Raw genomic sequence first — 12,528 nt, forward strand, 5'->3', positions numbered from 1 at the left:
CACCACCAGGGACCTTGTCCCGGGTTCCTTGGCCTCTGCTGACAGGGACTCAGTTTGGAAGCTGCAGGAGCCAGTCTGGGGGTGCTAGTGGAGACGTGGACTTAGGGCAGCCCACTAGACTTCTTTCCTTGCTGGTGGCCTGAAAGGCTGTCAGGAGCTGTTAGAGGGAGAGAGAGATGGCTTGGCCTAGGACTCTAGTGGCCCTGGAGATGGTCAGAGACGGAGGGGTGGGTCTTCTTCAAGGTGGAGAGGCTCCCTCTGCTGGAAACTGTTGTCTGACCCATGGACAAGGCCTTACCACCTGCTAGCCCAGATCTACCCCAAGCCAGCGAGCCTGGAGGGAGAGCCGCAGAGGGATAGTTCTCTGGCCCTGAGGGTGCCATGGTCACCCCTGCACCCTTGTAAAACTCAAGCTGGTTGGAAGTGGGAGGGAGAGGCTCTGAGAACCAGGGAGCCTAGGCTGTGGGCGGAGTCCGGCTGTGCTGCAACGGAAGAGACACGGGCTTCAGAGTCCAACAGACTTGAACTCCAAGTACCACTTAGCCACTTACCAGCTGGTGACCTTGGGCAAGTACCTTCACCTTCATAGCCTCAGTTTCCTCAGCTGTCAACGAGGAAGGTTGTGAGGATTACATAGGATAATGATGACATTAAGGCCAGGCACAGTGTGGAGTGCTGCATTAGCTCAATTAATTCCCACAACAGCCCTTTGGTGACAAGTCATTATAACCTTCACTCTACATATAAGAGCCTTGAGACTCAGAAAGGTCCAATAACTTGCCCAAGGTCACAGGCCAACTCTCAAGCTGAAGCATGTAACTTCCATGCTGTTCCAAGCCTGTAGATGTAGTTTCTTTCCCTGGCTGCAATGCCCAGGGCCAGGGCTGGCTTCATGTGCTTTGATTTCAGCAGTGGGTGGGGAGGAAAGAACTCTAGCTCCATCCCAGCGGTTCGGAAGCAACTCGGTCAAACTCGGTTCCCCAGGGCCCTTCCATAGCTCGTCAACTCTTGGCAACACTTTACGGTTTACAGAGCCTTTTTACCCATATTAGTTAATGGATCTCAATAACCCTGTTTGCCCCCAATTAACAGATGAGAAAAGAGAAACTTAAATGTCTTATTCAGGATCACACAGGTAGGAAATGGCAAAGTTAACCTTGAACCCATTCTGGTTCACCATAGTTGCCTTCAGAACCCTCTAGGGGAAATCACACACTATCTAACCCTAATATCATTGTCACCTCAGTGTGTGTGTATGTGTGTGTGTGTGTGTGTGTGTCTTTTCCTCTATTCAAAGAACAGATGTGTTTTATTTATTTATTTATTTTTATTTTTTTTAGATGTTGGGGGTAGGAGTTTATTAATTAATTTATTTATTTATGGCTGTGTTGGGTCTTCGTTTCTGTGCAAGGGCTTTCTCTAGTTGTGGCAAGCGGGGGCCACTTTTCATCGCGGTGAGCGGACCTCTCATTATTGCGGCCTCTCTTGTTGCGGAGCACAGGCTCCAGACGCGCAGGCTCAGCAGTTGTGGCTCACAGGCCTAGTTATTCCACGGTATGTGGGATCTTCCCATACCAGGGCTCGAACCCGTGTCCCCTGCATTAGCAGGCAGATTCTCAACCATTGCGCCACCAGGGAAGCCCCTACTTATTTATTTTTAACTGAGGTATAGTTGATTACAATATTATATAAATTTCAGTTGTAGGACATAGTAATCCGCAATTTTCATGGTTATATTCTATTTATAGTTATTATAAAGTACTGGCTCTATTCCCTGTGTTGTACAATACATCCTTGTAGCTTATTTATTTTATACATAGTAGTATGTAGCTCTTAATCCCCTAACCCTATCTTGCTCCTCCCCACTTCCCTCTCCCCTCAGGTAGCCACTAGTTTGTTCTCTATATCTGTGAGTCTGTTTCTTTTTTGTTATATTCACTAGTTTGTTTTACTTTTTAAGATTCCACAAGTAAGTGATATCATGCAGTGTTTGTCTTTCTCTGTCTGATTTATTTCACTTAGCATAATGCCCTCCAAGTCCGTCCATGTTGTTGCAAATGGCAAAATTTTATTTTTATGGCTGAGTAGTATTCCATTGTGTGTGTGTATATGTATAAATATATAACACATCTTCTTTATGCATTCATCTTTTGGCAGACACAAGAGCAGATTTATTTTCAAGTCTTTCAAAATTTGGTAATAATTGACTAAAAAGTTGAAACATTCTGTACAGAATTCCAAATAATTTTTTTTTTCCTGCAGTACGCGGGTCTCTCACTGTCGGGGCCTCTCCCGTTGTGGAGCACAGGTTCCGGACGTGCAGGCTCAGCAGCCATGGCTCAAGGGCCCAGCCGCTCCGTGGCATGTGGGATCTTCCCAGACCGGGGCGCGAACCCGTGTCCCCTGCATCGGCAGGTGGACTCTCAACCACTGCGCCACCAGGGAAGCCCCCCAAATAATTTATGTAGATACTCCACCCCCAAGGAGATGGAGCATAACTCCCCACTCCTTAAGTGTGGGCTTCATATAATGACTTACTTTTGAAGAGTACAATATAGAAAGGGGGTAAAAAGAGGAACATAACAGCGGAGAAACCTGACAAACACCACCTCAGCCAGGTGATCAAGTCATGTTCATAGGAGGTAACCTGAATATGATGTGAGGAGAATGGTACATCTTCCTCCTGAAAACCCATAACCCTCATCTCTTCAGAAAAACATCAGACAAATCCCAACTGAGGGACAGTCTACAAAATATCTGACCAATCCTCCTCAAAACTGTCAAGGTCATCAGAAGCAAGGAAAATCTGAGAAAACTGTCACATTCAAGAGGAATCTATGGAAACATGATGACTAAATGTAATGTGGTGTCCTGAAAGGAATTCTAGACAGAAAAAGGATATTAGGAAAAAACTAAGGAAACCTGAATTAAGAATGGATTTTATTAATAGTACTGTATTAACATTTGTTTATTAATTGTAACAAATGTACTACACTCACATTAATAAAAGAGGACACTGGGTATGGGGTACATGCAAACTCTCTGCATGATCTTCACAACTTTTCTGTAAATCTACGACTGTTTGAAAAAATTGTTTTTTTTCTTTTTTTTTTTTTGCGGTACGCGGGCCTCTCACTGTTGTGGCCTCTCCCGTTGCGGAGCACAGGCTCCGGACGTGCAGGCTCAGCAGCCATGGCTCACGGGCCCAGCCGCTCCGCGGCAGGTGGGATCCTCCCAGACCGGGGCACGAACCCGTATCCCCTGCATCGGCAGGCGGACTCTCAACCACTGCGCCACCAGGGAGGCCCTGAAAAAATTGTTTATTTTTTAAAAAGGCCTAAAGTTTCAAAAAGATACTTAGTGAAAAGTCTCCCTTCCACCCTTGATCAGCTGCTTAGTCTTCTTCCCTAAAACACTGTCTTATCTCTTTCCAGAAAGGTGCTGTGAGGCAGCATGGTTTGGTGTTCAGAGTCTGGCCCCGGGCCTCCCTGGTAGCCAGTGGTTGAGAGCCCGCCTGCTGATGCAGGGGACACGGGTTCGTGCCCCGGTCCGGGAAGATCCCATATGCCGCGGAGCGGCTGGGCCCGTGAGCCATGGCCGTTGAGCCTGCGCGTCCGGAGCCTGTGCTCCGCAACGGGAGAGGCCACAACAGCGCGAGGCCCACATACCGAAAAAAAAAAAAAAAAGAGTCTGGCCCCTACAACTGGAATGGCTGGCTCTCAATCTTGATCTCTGTCAGTTTCTAGCTGTGTGAACCTGGGCAATACCTAACCCTCTCTGTACCCTGTGTCCTCAAAGATAAAATCCTCAGGATTATTGGGAGTGTTAAATGTATTAATGAATATAGTAAGCACCTTACAAGTGGTTGCTTTCAGTATCACAAATAAGCAAGCAAATATATTTATGCAACAAATATGTTAAGAAAAAAATACCCAAAACTTGTAAATAAGGCACACCAAAAAAATCACTAAGTGCCCTTTCAAAGATATTTTAGATCATTGGCTAATAACCCCACCTATGGGTCATTCAGGGGAAGTAACTAAGTTTGCTATACGATTTACTATTGATTAGTGCGCAGACTATAAAGTTAAGAGGTTAACTTGTAGAAGATTGATAAATAGCAAATTATTTTTGTCTGGTAGGAAAAAAAAAGTTATGGTTTTATTTTTTTGTATCTAACTTTGGTAGGAATTGATTTGTTTGTATCTAACTTTGCAATCTTATTCAAGCATTCTTTTTTCCCCTGAATGTCAATAATAGTTTTTCATTTCTTCCTTTGATCCATCCTGCTGGTTTGCTCATTAAGTAGTTAAATAAATCTTGGTACTCACTACATATCTGTATTAGTCAAGTTTATCTTGGTGCAGATTTTACTTTGACAAATAGTAGCATGCCATACACACTGTTCCACCCCTTGTTTTTTTGTTTTTTGGGTTTTTTTCACTTAATACATCTTGAAGATAGTTTCACATCAGAACATAAAGAGCTTCCTTACTCTTGTTTTGCTACTGTATAGAATACATCATACGGGTGTGCAGTATTTACACTCAGAATCAATTTAGCCAGTCCCCTTTTGATGGACACCTAGGTTGTTTCCACTCTTTAATTGTTGCAAACGATGCTGTATGATAACCTTGTACACAGGCTGAGAGTACAGTCACTTAGACAGAGGTGGATGGGAAGGCAGAAGGGGCTCTAGAGGGCAAAGGAGCCTCAGGAAGGGGCCTGATTACCTGTTCCCAGCCCGGCCTACCCCGTTGTCCCCTGGCTCTGCGCCAGCCTGGACTCCTCCTGCCTCCTCCTCTCCATCCTGAGCTCCTGGTATCTCCAGACAGGAAGGGACAGCCTTCGATTCCCTGCAGACCTGGGCTCTGGCTTCCACTGAATGCCAGATGAGGGTGCCTTGGAGAGGAGGATCTTAGGGGCTTGGGGCCTGGGGCTGGTACTACCTCTGGGCTGGAGCCACTGATGGCACATGCTCAATACACCCTGAGGGCTCTGGTAGGGGATGAAGACCCGGGGGCCAGGGACTTCCTGGGGGAGTTGGGGTACTGGGGGAGGGGGCGGGGCAGTGCCTAGCAGCTCTGGCACAGACTTGCTTCGGGTTCCCAGTGCAGGTGGGTGGTCAGGGCACAGGGTGTGGCAGGCAGTGGTGAGGAAAGGACTCGCCAGGCTGGTCGTGACAGTCACAAGGTGGTCCAGGACACCCCCCTCCTGAGGAGACTGTGCAAAGGGGAAGCTCAAGGTGGCCTGAAGTCGTTCTAGGAGAGACGGGGCGGCCTGAGCCTGGGCCTGGGCCACAAGCCCAGGCAAAGCTGGCCACTCAGGCTGGTAATGATGGCTGAGCTGCTCCACCTGGGGCCGCCGCAGCAGCTGCTGGATCCTTTGCACCGTGTCGAAGCTGTCAGTCAGAAATGCCCACTCCAGGGCTGTCTTGCCCCGGACAGGATCCACTGCAGTTAGGTCGGCACCTGGAGACAGTTACGGGGTGACATGGGTTAGGACAGGGATTGGTGACTTGCAGAAGAGCAGATTCTTTAGCAGCAGGACTGATTGGGGTTACATGCAAAGCCACAGAGTCCCATCCTGTTGCAGCTGGAAGCTGGGGCCCCGCTGTGGCTGCAGCCCAGAGACAGTACCAGTCCCAGATCCCAACTTCCGGTGTAGGACTGATAGAGAAATTGGAGTCCAGCGAGGGCAAAAGACTTCACAGAGACCTACTTGGTGGTGGTGGGGGGTATCTCCAAACCTGGCAAAGAATAGAGACCTCCTGAGCCAAGGCACTGACCAGAGGGGGTGGTGTGACGCTTGCCCAGGATGGGTGGGGGGCGAGCTGTACCCTCTGGAGCAGGTGGAGCGGGGATTCTGAGGGTTCCCACTACTGGTTCTTCTCTGCACCACCACACACCCCTCATCCTGGGAGCGAGGGGAGTGGCAGTCACTCTGAGACAAAGGAGGGGCTGTAGAGCTTCCTCCCTTCTCACCCCAAACCCAGTGTGATGGGATGGGAAAGGGAAAAGCTGGAGGCTGGGGTCCCCCAGAGTGAACAACAGAGGGCAGCCCCACCTCAGGGAGTAATGAGGGTCCGAGACTCCATAGACAGTGTGGACTTCACCCCAGAACAACTCTACACGGTCACACGTCTCAACTACCCGTCACTGCATTCCTGGAACCCTGGCTCATCAGAGCTGGAAATCAGCCCAGAGAAAGCCATCACTCTCATCTTACACTGGTGAGGCCCAGAGAGGGAAGCTGTTTGCCCACGGTCACTCAGCTGGTGGCAGAGCTGGGATGAGAACTTAGGAATCTGGTTCCAGATACCAGCCTTCTTTGTATTAGGTTCTCCAGCTGGTCTAGGTTATCCTCCCAAGCTTTCTTTTCTGGGACCTCCATTTGCAATGCAAATAGAGCTATCAATAGCTGGACTTTGTTGCTTGTGAGAAGCCCCAGTACACCCCCCTCCTCCAGGAAGTCAGCCTAGATTGATCTTCCATCTCCACCTCTCTCCTCATTGCAACTATGACAGCTGATTTAGTGTCTGGTGGGGAGGCGTGGGGGAGGGACTGGAGACCACACATCCTGGTTCAGGCCCCATGCACCTGCCATGAGGAGGGCAGCCACGCATTCGGAGCGGTCCCGCATGGCGGCCTTCATCAGCGCAGTTAGCCCCCGCTGGTCCCGGCGCTCCAGGTCAAGGCCAGCATAGTAGTTGATCAGGAGACTCACCAGAGGTACATGGCCTGCAGGGCACCAAGGGCAGGGCTTAGCTACCCAAGAAAGGGATGACAAAGCCCCAAACCCACCCTCCACCCAACAAGGCAGCATCTGGGGTGGGAGGACGTCGGTGCAAAGAGTGCGGGACTGTGGCTGGGTCTGGGGGGGTGATGGGGTTTGGTAAAGGGTGGGGTTAGCAGCCTCTCACCTGCTTGGGCAGCCAGCATGAGGGCTGTGTCTCCTTCTTTGTCCTGCTGATTCACATCCAGGAAAGAACAGCGGCTGAGCAGGGCCACAACACTTTGGAAGCCGTGGTAGCATGCGACCATGAGGCCTGTCTGGGGGAGGGACAGCTCAGCCCCAGTGCTTTCCTCCAGGAGCTCCTTGGGGGGCCCTGTGCCTTCTAAACCCACAACTGTACCAGAGATGTTCCAGCCCCTGTGAAGACCCACTCTCACCCACCCCCTTCCTCCTGAGGACCCAGGCTGTGGGTGTTGATTCTGAGACTCTCTAAGGATGAGTGTGGCGTGGTGAGGACACAGAGCGCCCCCTGCTGCCCTGTGAAGCACCCAGGGTAGCTCACCCTCCCATTGCTGTCCACCTGGGTGGCCTCCTCTGGGGAGACCCCATCATCCAGCATGGCTTGGAGCTGGGCAGTGTCATTGCGGAAACAGGCCCAGTACAGGGCGCCCAGCACGCAGCTTGGGGTAAAGGTCTCATTGTCGGGGCAGGACAGGGCCTCAGAGACGTCCAGCCCTCCCTTCTGCAGTGTCAGCTCCTCCTCTTCCATCCTGGGGGCAGGAAGGCGAGTCTCCCCTCCTCACGCAGTTGGCATCTATAACACAGAATGAAGGGAACAGTGTCCCTGGATTCCGGGAGGGGTCCCAGCAGCTGCGAATCGCCCAACTGGCCCTGGGGAGAGCTTTTTCCCGTTGGATCTCCCGTCCCATCCACCTTGGAGAGAGGACAAGCCCCTGGAAGGGAGGCCGAAGGGCAAGAACCCTAAGAGGGCCAAAGTCGTTCACTGCAAGTGAAGATCCTAGTGAGAATCAAGGAAGAGAGGCGGTCTTCTCTCTCCCATGGGACCTTACCTGGGGTTTGGAGGGTCCCTAGGAGGCAGTCATTGCTGAGGCCCAGCCTGGAGCCCACAGCATCCCCCCAGACTCCTGGGAGCACACACACCGGGTCTCCGGAGTGTCTCAAGGTGGACTATCCGCCCCAAGAAGCAACGCAGGTAACAGATGGCGCGACTTAACAGAAAAAGCTGCCTCAGACACCTCGGGGCTGAGCTGGATCAAGCCGGGTTTGTTAGGGATGAGGGGGCGGGCGGGGACGCTGCTCTCCTCTCCAAGCCGACCAACACCCGCCCCAAGAGTCTGGCCGGAGTGGGCGGGGCCCGAGTCAGGACGGCTCCTCCCCCGCGGAGGCGGCTCTGAGAGTAAGACCCGCCTCTCTGCCGATGCGCTTACCTTCGGCCTTCTGGGGAGACTAGCTGCCTTAGAACCAGACCCTTCGACGATGGAAGCGTTGCCAGGTTTCCGAACTCGGCACCCAAAGCTGAAGTCCCTTCCTCCTTGGTGGAGCAGGGCTTGGTGAGGGGGTGGGGCGTGTGGGAGAGAGTGCAGGTGAAGACATCTCACTAAATAGGGGCTGGGACGGAGGTGGGGTGCCAGGGGTCACCTGAATCTATTTTTTGAGGTTCTGGGAAAATTAAAGTATAAAGAATTGCTTAATTAGGGGTACAAAAATCATGATATATTAAGTTTAATGGATTAATCTGGTGTGGTAAATTAAATATGAAATATTTAAATTGTGTTAATACTTAAATAAATCATTTAAATTAAACCATTTATTTACAATTATTTATTAAATTAATAAATTATTATTAAATTATTCTTTAAGTTAAATTACTATTAAATATCAAATTTAATGAATTGGTTTTGGACCTCAGGTGTAGAAAATGGAGCCAATCACACTGCTCTGCTTATACCACTCCCACTATCAGACTGTACAAGATCTCTCTCTTGTTTTATTTTACTTCATTTGGTTTATCTCTTTCATCCCTGATCCCCACAGCCCATTCTCCTCCTTTCCTTTACCAATTGACACATATATCCTTGAAAATGTACATTTCATTGAAAAAGGAAATGTTGATTTGTGGGTTTTTTTGTTGTTATTTTTTTTTGCAGTACATGGGCCTCTCAGTGTTGTGGCCTCTCCCGTTGCGGAGCACAGGCTCCGGACGCACAGGCTCAGCGGCCATGGCTTACGGGCCCAGCCGCTCTGCAGCATGTGGGATCTTCCCGGACCGGGGCACGAATCTGCGTCCCCTGCATCGGCAGGTGGACTCTCAACCACTGCACCACCAGGGAAGCCCTGTGTATGTTTTAAGTAACACCTTAGATTGTGCTACAGAGCTCATCATGTTTGTTCTTTTTACTCAGCGTTATGTTTTTGGGATCCGGCCTTGTTGCATTCTGTGCAGTGTGCCAGTCATGAGTGCCTTTGGTTGTAAGTAACCGAAAGCTGACCTCAGTGGTGTGGTGGCTGCCACATTCTGGCAGTTCAATATCCATCCAAAACTACAGAAGCTGGAAAGCTAAAATGACACCTCCCAGGTTCTTGTGAGCTAGGAATCTGTGATTTACGTTCTACTCTTGTGTGAGGCATAAAGTTGGAATAGAACTAAGTAGCATGGGACATCCGTTTTGCTGTCACAGGTCATGACAGATGCAGGAGGGTCCTGGTGAGCAGCTTCCTGATTCATCAGCTTCCTGTAGTAGTGACTGTTGTTTTCCCCATCATAGGCAGAGGTCACATGCCTCTCAAAGCTGGGAGTTGTTCCAGGACCTAGAGCCTGCTTCTCCATTTAAACTAGCCAGATTTATTTCTGTTGTCTGCAATTGAACCCTAACTGACACCTGTGGCTTAAACATACGGGATAAAAAGTTCAGGCATAAGAAGCTGTTGGTGTTGATTTAGTAACTTTATGTTGTCAGGGCCTTCTCTAGGAGTCTCTTGACTTTTCCTCATGGTCACAAGATGACTGCTGTACCTCTAGCCATCACAGTAAAATGTGGTGAATGCACACTATGGACTTTATGCAGCAGTTAGAAGAAATCTACCAGATTGTGTGTCAGAAATCACTGATTAGATGATAGAATCCCTATCCATAACCTCCCTTCTCTCTAGTCACCTTTTATTATAGTTTGGTGTGACCAGGTAACACAATTTTGGCCAATGAAATGCAAGCAGCAGTCTGATGGGGGAGGCTCCTGAAAAAAATCTTTGCTCTCTTGATAAAATATGTGAGGTGTACCTTTTAACCTCTTTCTTTCTTCCCTCTTATTCCTGCCGAATAGAATTCCATAGTGTGCATCCATCACATTTTACTTATCTACTCTTCCAGTGATGGACACCTATGTTGCCTCCAACTTCATGCCACTGCAAGTAATGCTGCAGTGAGCATCCTTGTACATATCTAGTTGTAGACCTGAAAAAGAGCATCTCTGAGAGTGCTAGGTCACAGGGAACATACGTACTTATTGACCAGGTACTGTCAGATTGCTCCCTATTTTGCAGTGCACCCACCAACAGTGCATAAAAGTCTCCCAAATCATTACAAACCCTTGTACTTATTCGGCCTTCTAATATTTGTCAATCTGATGGTACAGAACTATAAAGGGATATTGCTAATTTACATTGGATTTTTCTGGTTATCAACAAGGTGAGCATCTCTCCACATACCTGATAGTCATTCTTGTTTCCCCTCCTGTGAATCACCTGTTCATAGCCTGGGTCCAATGTTCTATAAGAATTTCCTGTCTTTTTCTTATTGAGTTTTCAGGAAATTCCTTTTAATATTCTAGATAATAAACCCATTGTCAGATGGGTTTTAAATGTGGCAACTGTAATATAAACCTTTCTGTTACCTTTATCTGTGGTGAACTTCATCGAAAGAAATTCTGAATTTTGATGCGGTTAAATTCATAAAAAAATCTCCTTATACTTTGTGCTTTTGGGTCTTGCTTAAGAAGAATTTCCGGGCTTCCCTGGTGGCGCAGTGGTTGAGAGTCCGCCTACCGATGCAGGGGACACGGGTTCGTGCCCCGGTCCGGGAAGATCCCACATGTCGCAGAGCGGCTGGGCCCGTGTGCCATGGCTGCTGAGCCTGCGCGTCCGGAGCCTGTGCTCCTCAACGGGAGAGGCCACAATAGTGAGAGGCCCACGTACCGAAAAAAAAAAAAGAAGGATTTCCCACTCCAAGATCACAAGGATCTTCATCTGTCTTATTAATCTTGCAGTTTTATTTTTAATATTTAGTTTTTAATCCATCTGGAATTTACTTTTATATATGGTGTGAGGAAGAGAGTTGTTATGAACTGAATTATGGCCCCCTAAAATTCACATGTGGAAGGCTTAACCCCCAATGTGGCTGTATTTGGAGACAGGGATATTATGGAGGTACTTAAGACTAAGTGAGTTCATAGGGGGCCCTAATCCAATAGGACTGCTGTCCTTTTAGAAAAGGGAGAGACACCAGAGCACGCTCTCTTTCTCTTTTTCTCTCCTCCCTTCCCCCACCCCTGTGTGAGCACAGTGGAAAGACCATGTGAGGATATAGTGAGAAGAGGCCATCTACAAGCCAAGGAGAGAGCTCTCACCAGAAACCAACCCTGCTGGCATCTTGATCTTGGACTTCCAGCCTCCAGAACAGTGAGAAAATAGATTTCTATGGTTTAAGCTTCCCAGTCTGTGGTATGTTGTAATGGCAGTTCAAACAGACTAATACAAGATCCAGCCTTTTCTCCAACTAGCGAAATAACCCCATCTATTAAACAATTCTCTTTCCCCTGATTTGTAGCATCATCTTTATCATATATAAACTTCAAGTTTTCTTTAATGTTTTATGTTGTGTTTGAGTTCTTATATCATTTTACTAGACTGTTCCAGTGCTGATGCAACACTGATTTTATTACTCCAGCTTTGTAGTATGTCTGACTACCTGATAGGGTGAGTTCTCCATATTTCATTTTCTTTTTCAAAATGATTTTTATTCTTTCATATAAAATTGCAGGACTTCCCTGGTGGCGCAGTGGTCAAGAATCTGCCTCCCAATGCAGGGGACACAGGTTCAAGCCCTGGTCTGGGAAGATCCCACACGCCGCAGAGCAGCTAAGCCTGTGTGCCACAACTACTGAGCCTGTGCTCTAGAGCCCGTGAGCCACAACTACTGAGCCCACGTGCCACAGCTACTGAAGCTCGCATGCCTAGAACCCATGCTCTGCAGCAAGAGAAGCCACCGCAATGAGAAGCCCGCGCACGGCAATGAAGAGTAGCCCCCGCTCGCCACAACTAGAGAAAGCCCGCGCACAGCAACGAAGACCCAACGCAGCCAAAAATAAATAAATAAATAAATAAATTAAAAAAAAATGAAATATCAGTATTACTCTGGACCATCAGCTTAGCAAAAATTAAACACTAGTAATAAATGCTTACACTGTTGGAAGAATGTAAATTAGTGAAGTATTTTTGGAAAGCATTTTGACAGTGTCTATCAAAATAACAAATGTACATACACATTAAACCAGAAATTCTGATTTTAGAAATCTTTCCCAAAACAGCACTTGCATATGTGAACAAAGATATACTGTGTATAACTTTGCAGCATTATTTGTATTAGTAAAAAAATTTAGAAACCACTTAAATGTTCATCAGTAGAGGAAGGGCTTGGAAAAATATGCACGTGTAGATTTTGCCTTCATTAAAAAAAAAAAGTAATAGGATAGGGGAATTCCCTGGCAGTCCACTGGT

The 12,528-nt window shown here is 48.1% G+C and overlaps 1 protein-coding gene across 2 annotated transcripts in view; it reads right to left on the minus strand.

Moving 5' to 3' along the window:
* Positions 1 to 4,651: 4,651 nt before the first annotated feature.
* The window catches only part of ANKRD33 (ankyrin repeat domain 33), a 36,925-nt gene continuing 29,048 nt past the window's right edge, over positions 4,652 to 12,528 (minus strand). The window contains exons 1-5 of one of the 2 annotated variants that reach the window (XM_081248620.1): positions 7,806 to 7,953; positions 7,298 to 7,549; positions 6,923 to 7,052; positions 6,600 to 6,740; positions 4,652 to 5,471 (exon numbers count right to left, since the gene is read on the minus strand). In XM_081248620.1, the coding sequence (XP_081104746.1) occupies positions 4,750 to 5,471; positions 6,600 to 6,740; positions 6,923 to 7,052; positions 7,298 to 7,504 (1,200 nt within the window). In that variant the 5' untranslated portion in view covers positions 7,505 to 7,549; positions 7,806 to 7,953 and the 3' untranslated portion in view covers positions 4,652 to 4,749. Of the gene's footprint in view, positions 5,472 to 6,599; positions 6,741 to 6,922; positions 7,053 to 7,297; positions 7,550 to 7,805; positions 7,954 to 12,528 lie in introns of those variants that run through there. The other variant, XM_081248621.1, reaches the window with a different exon arrangement.

Source organism: Mesoplodon bidens, assembly GCF_964165515.1.
Source record: "Mesoplodon bidens genome assembly, chromosome: 11".
In the NCBI taxonomy this organism is placed as follows: Eukaryota; Metazoa; Chordata; class Mammalia; order Artiodactyla; family Ziphiidae; genus Mesoplodon; species Mesoplodon bidens.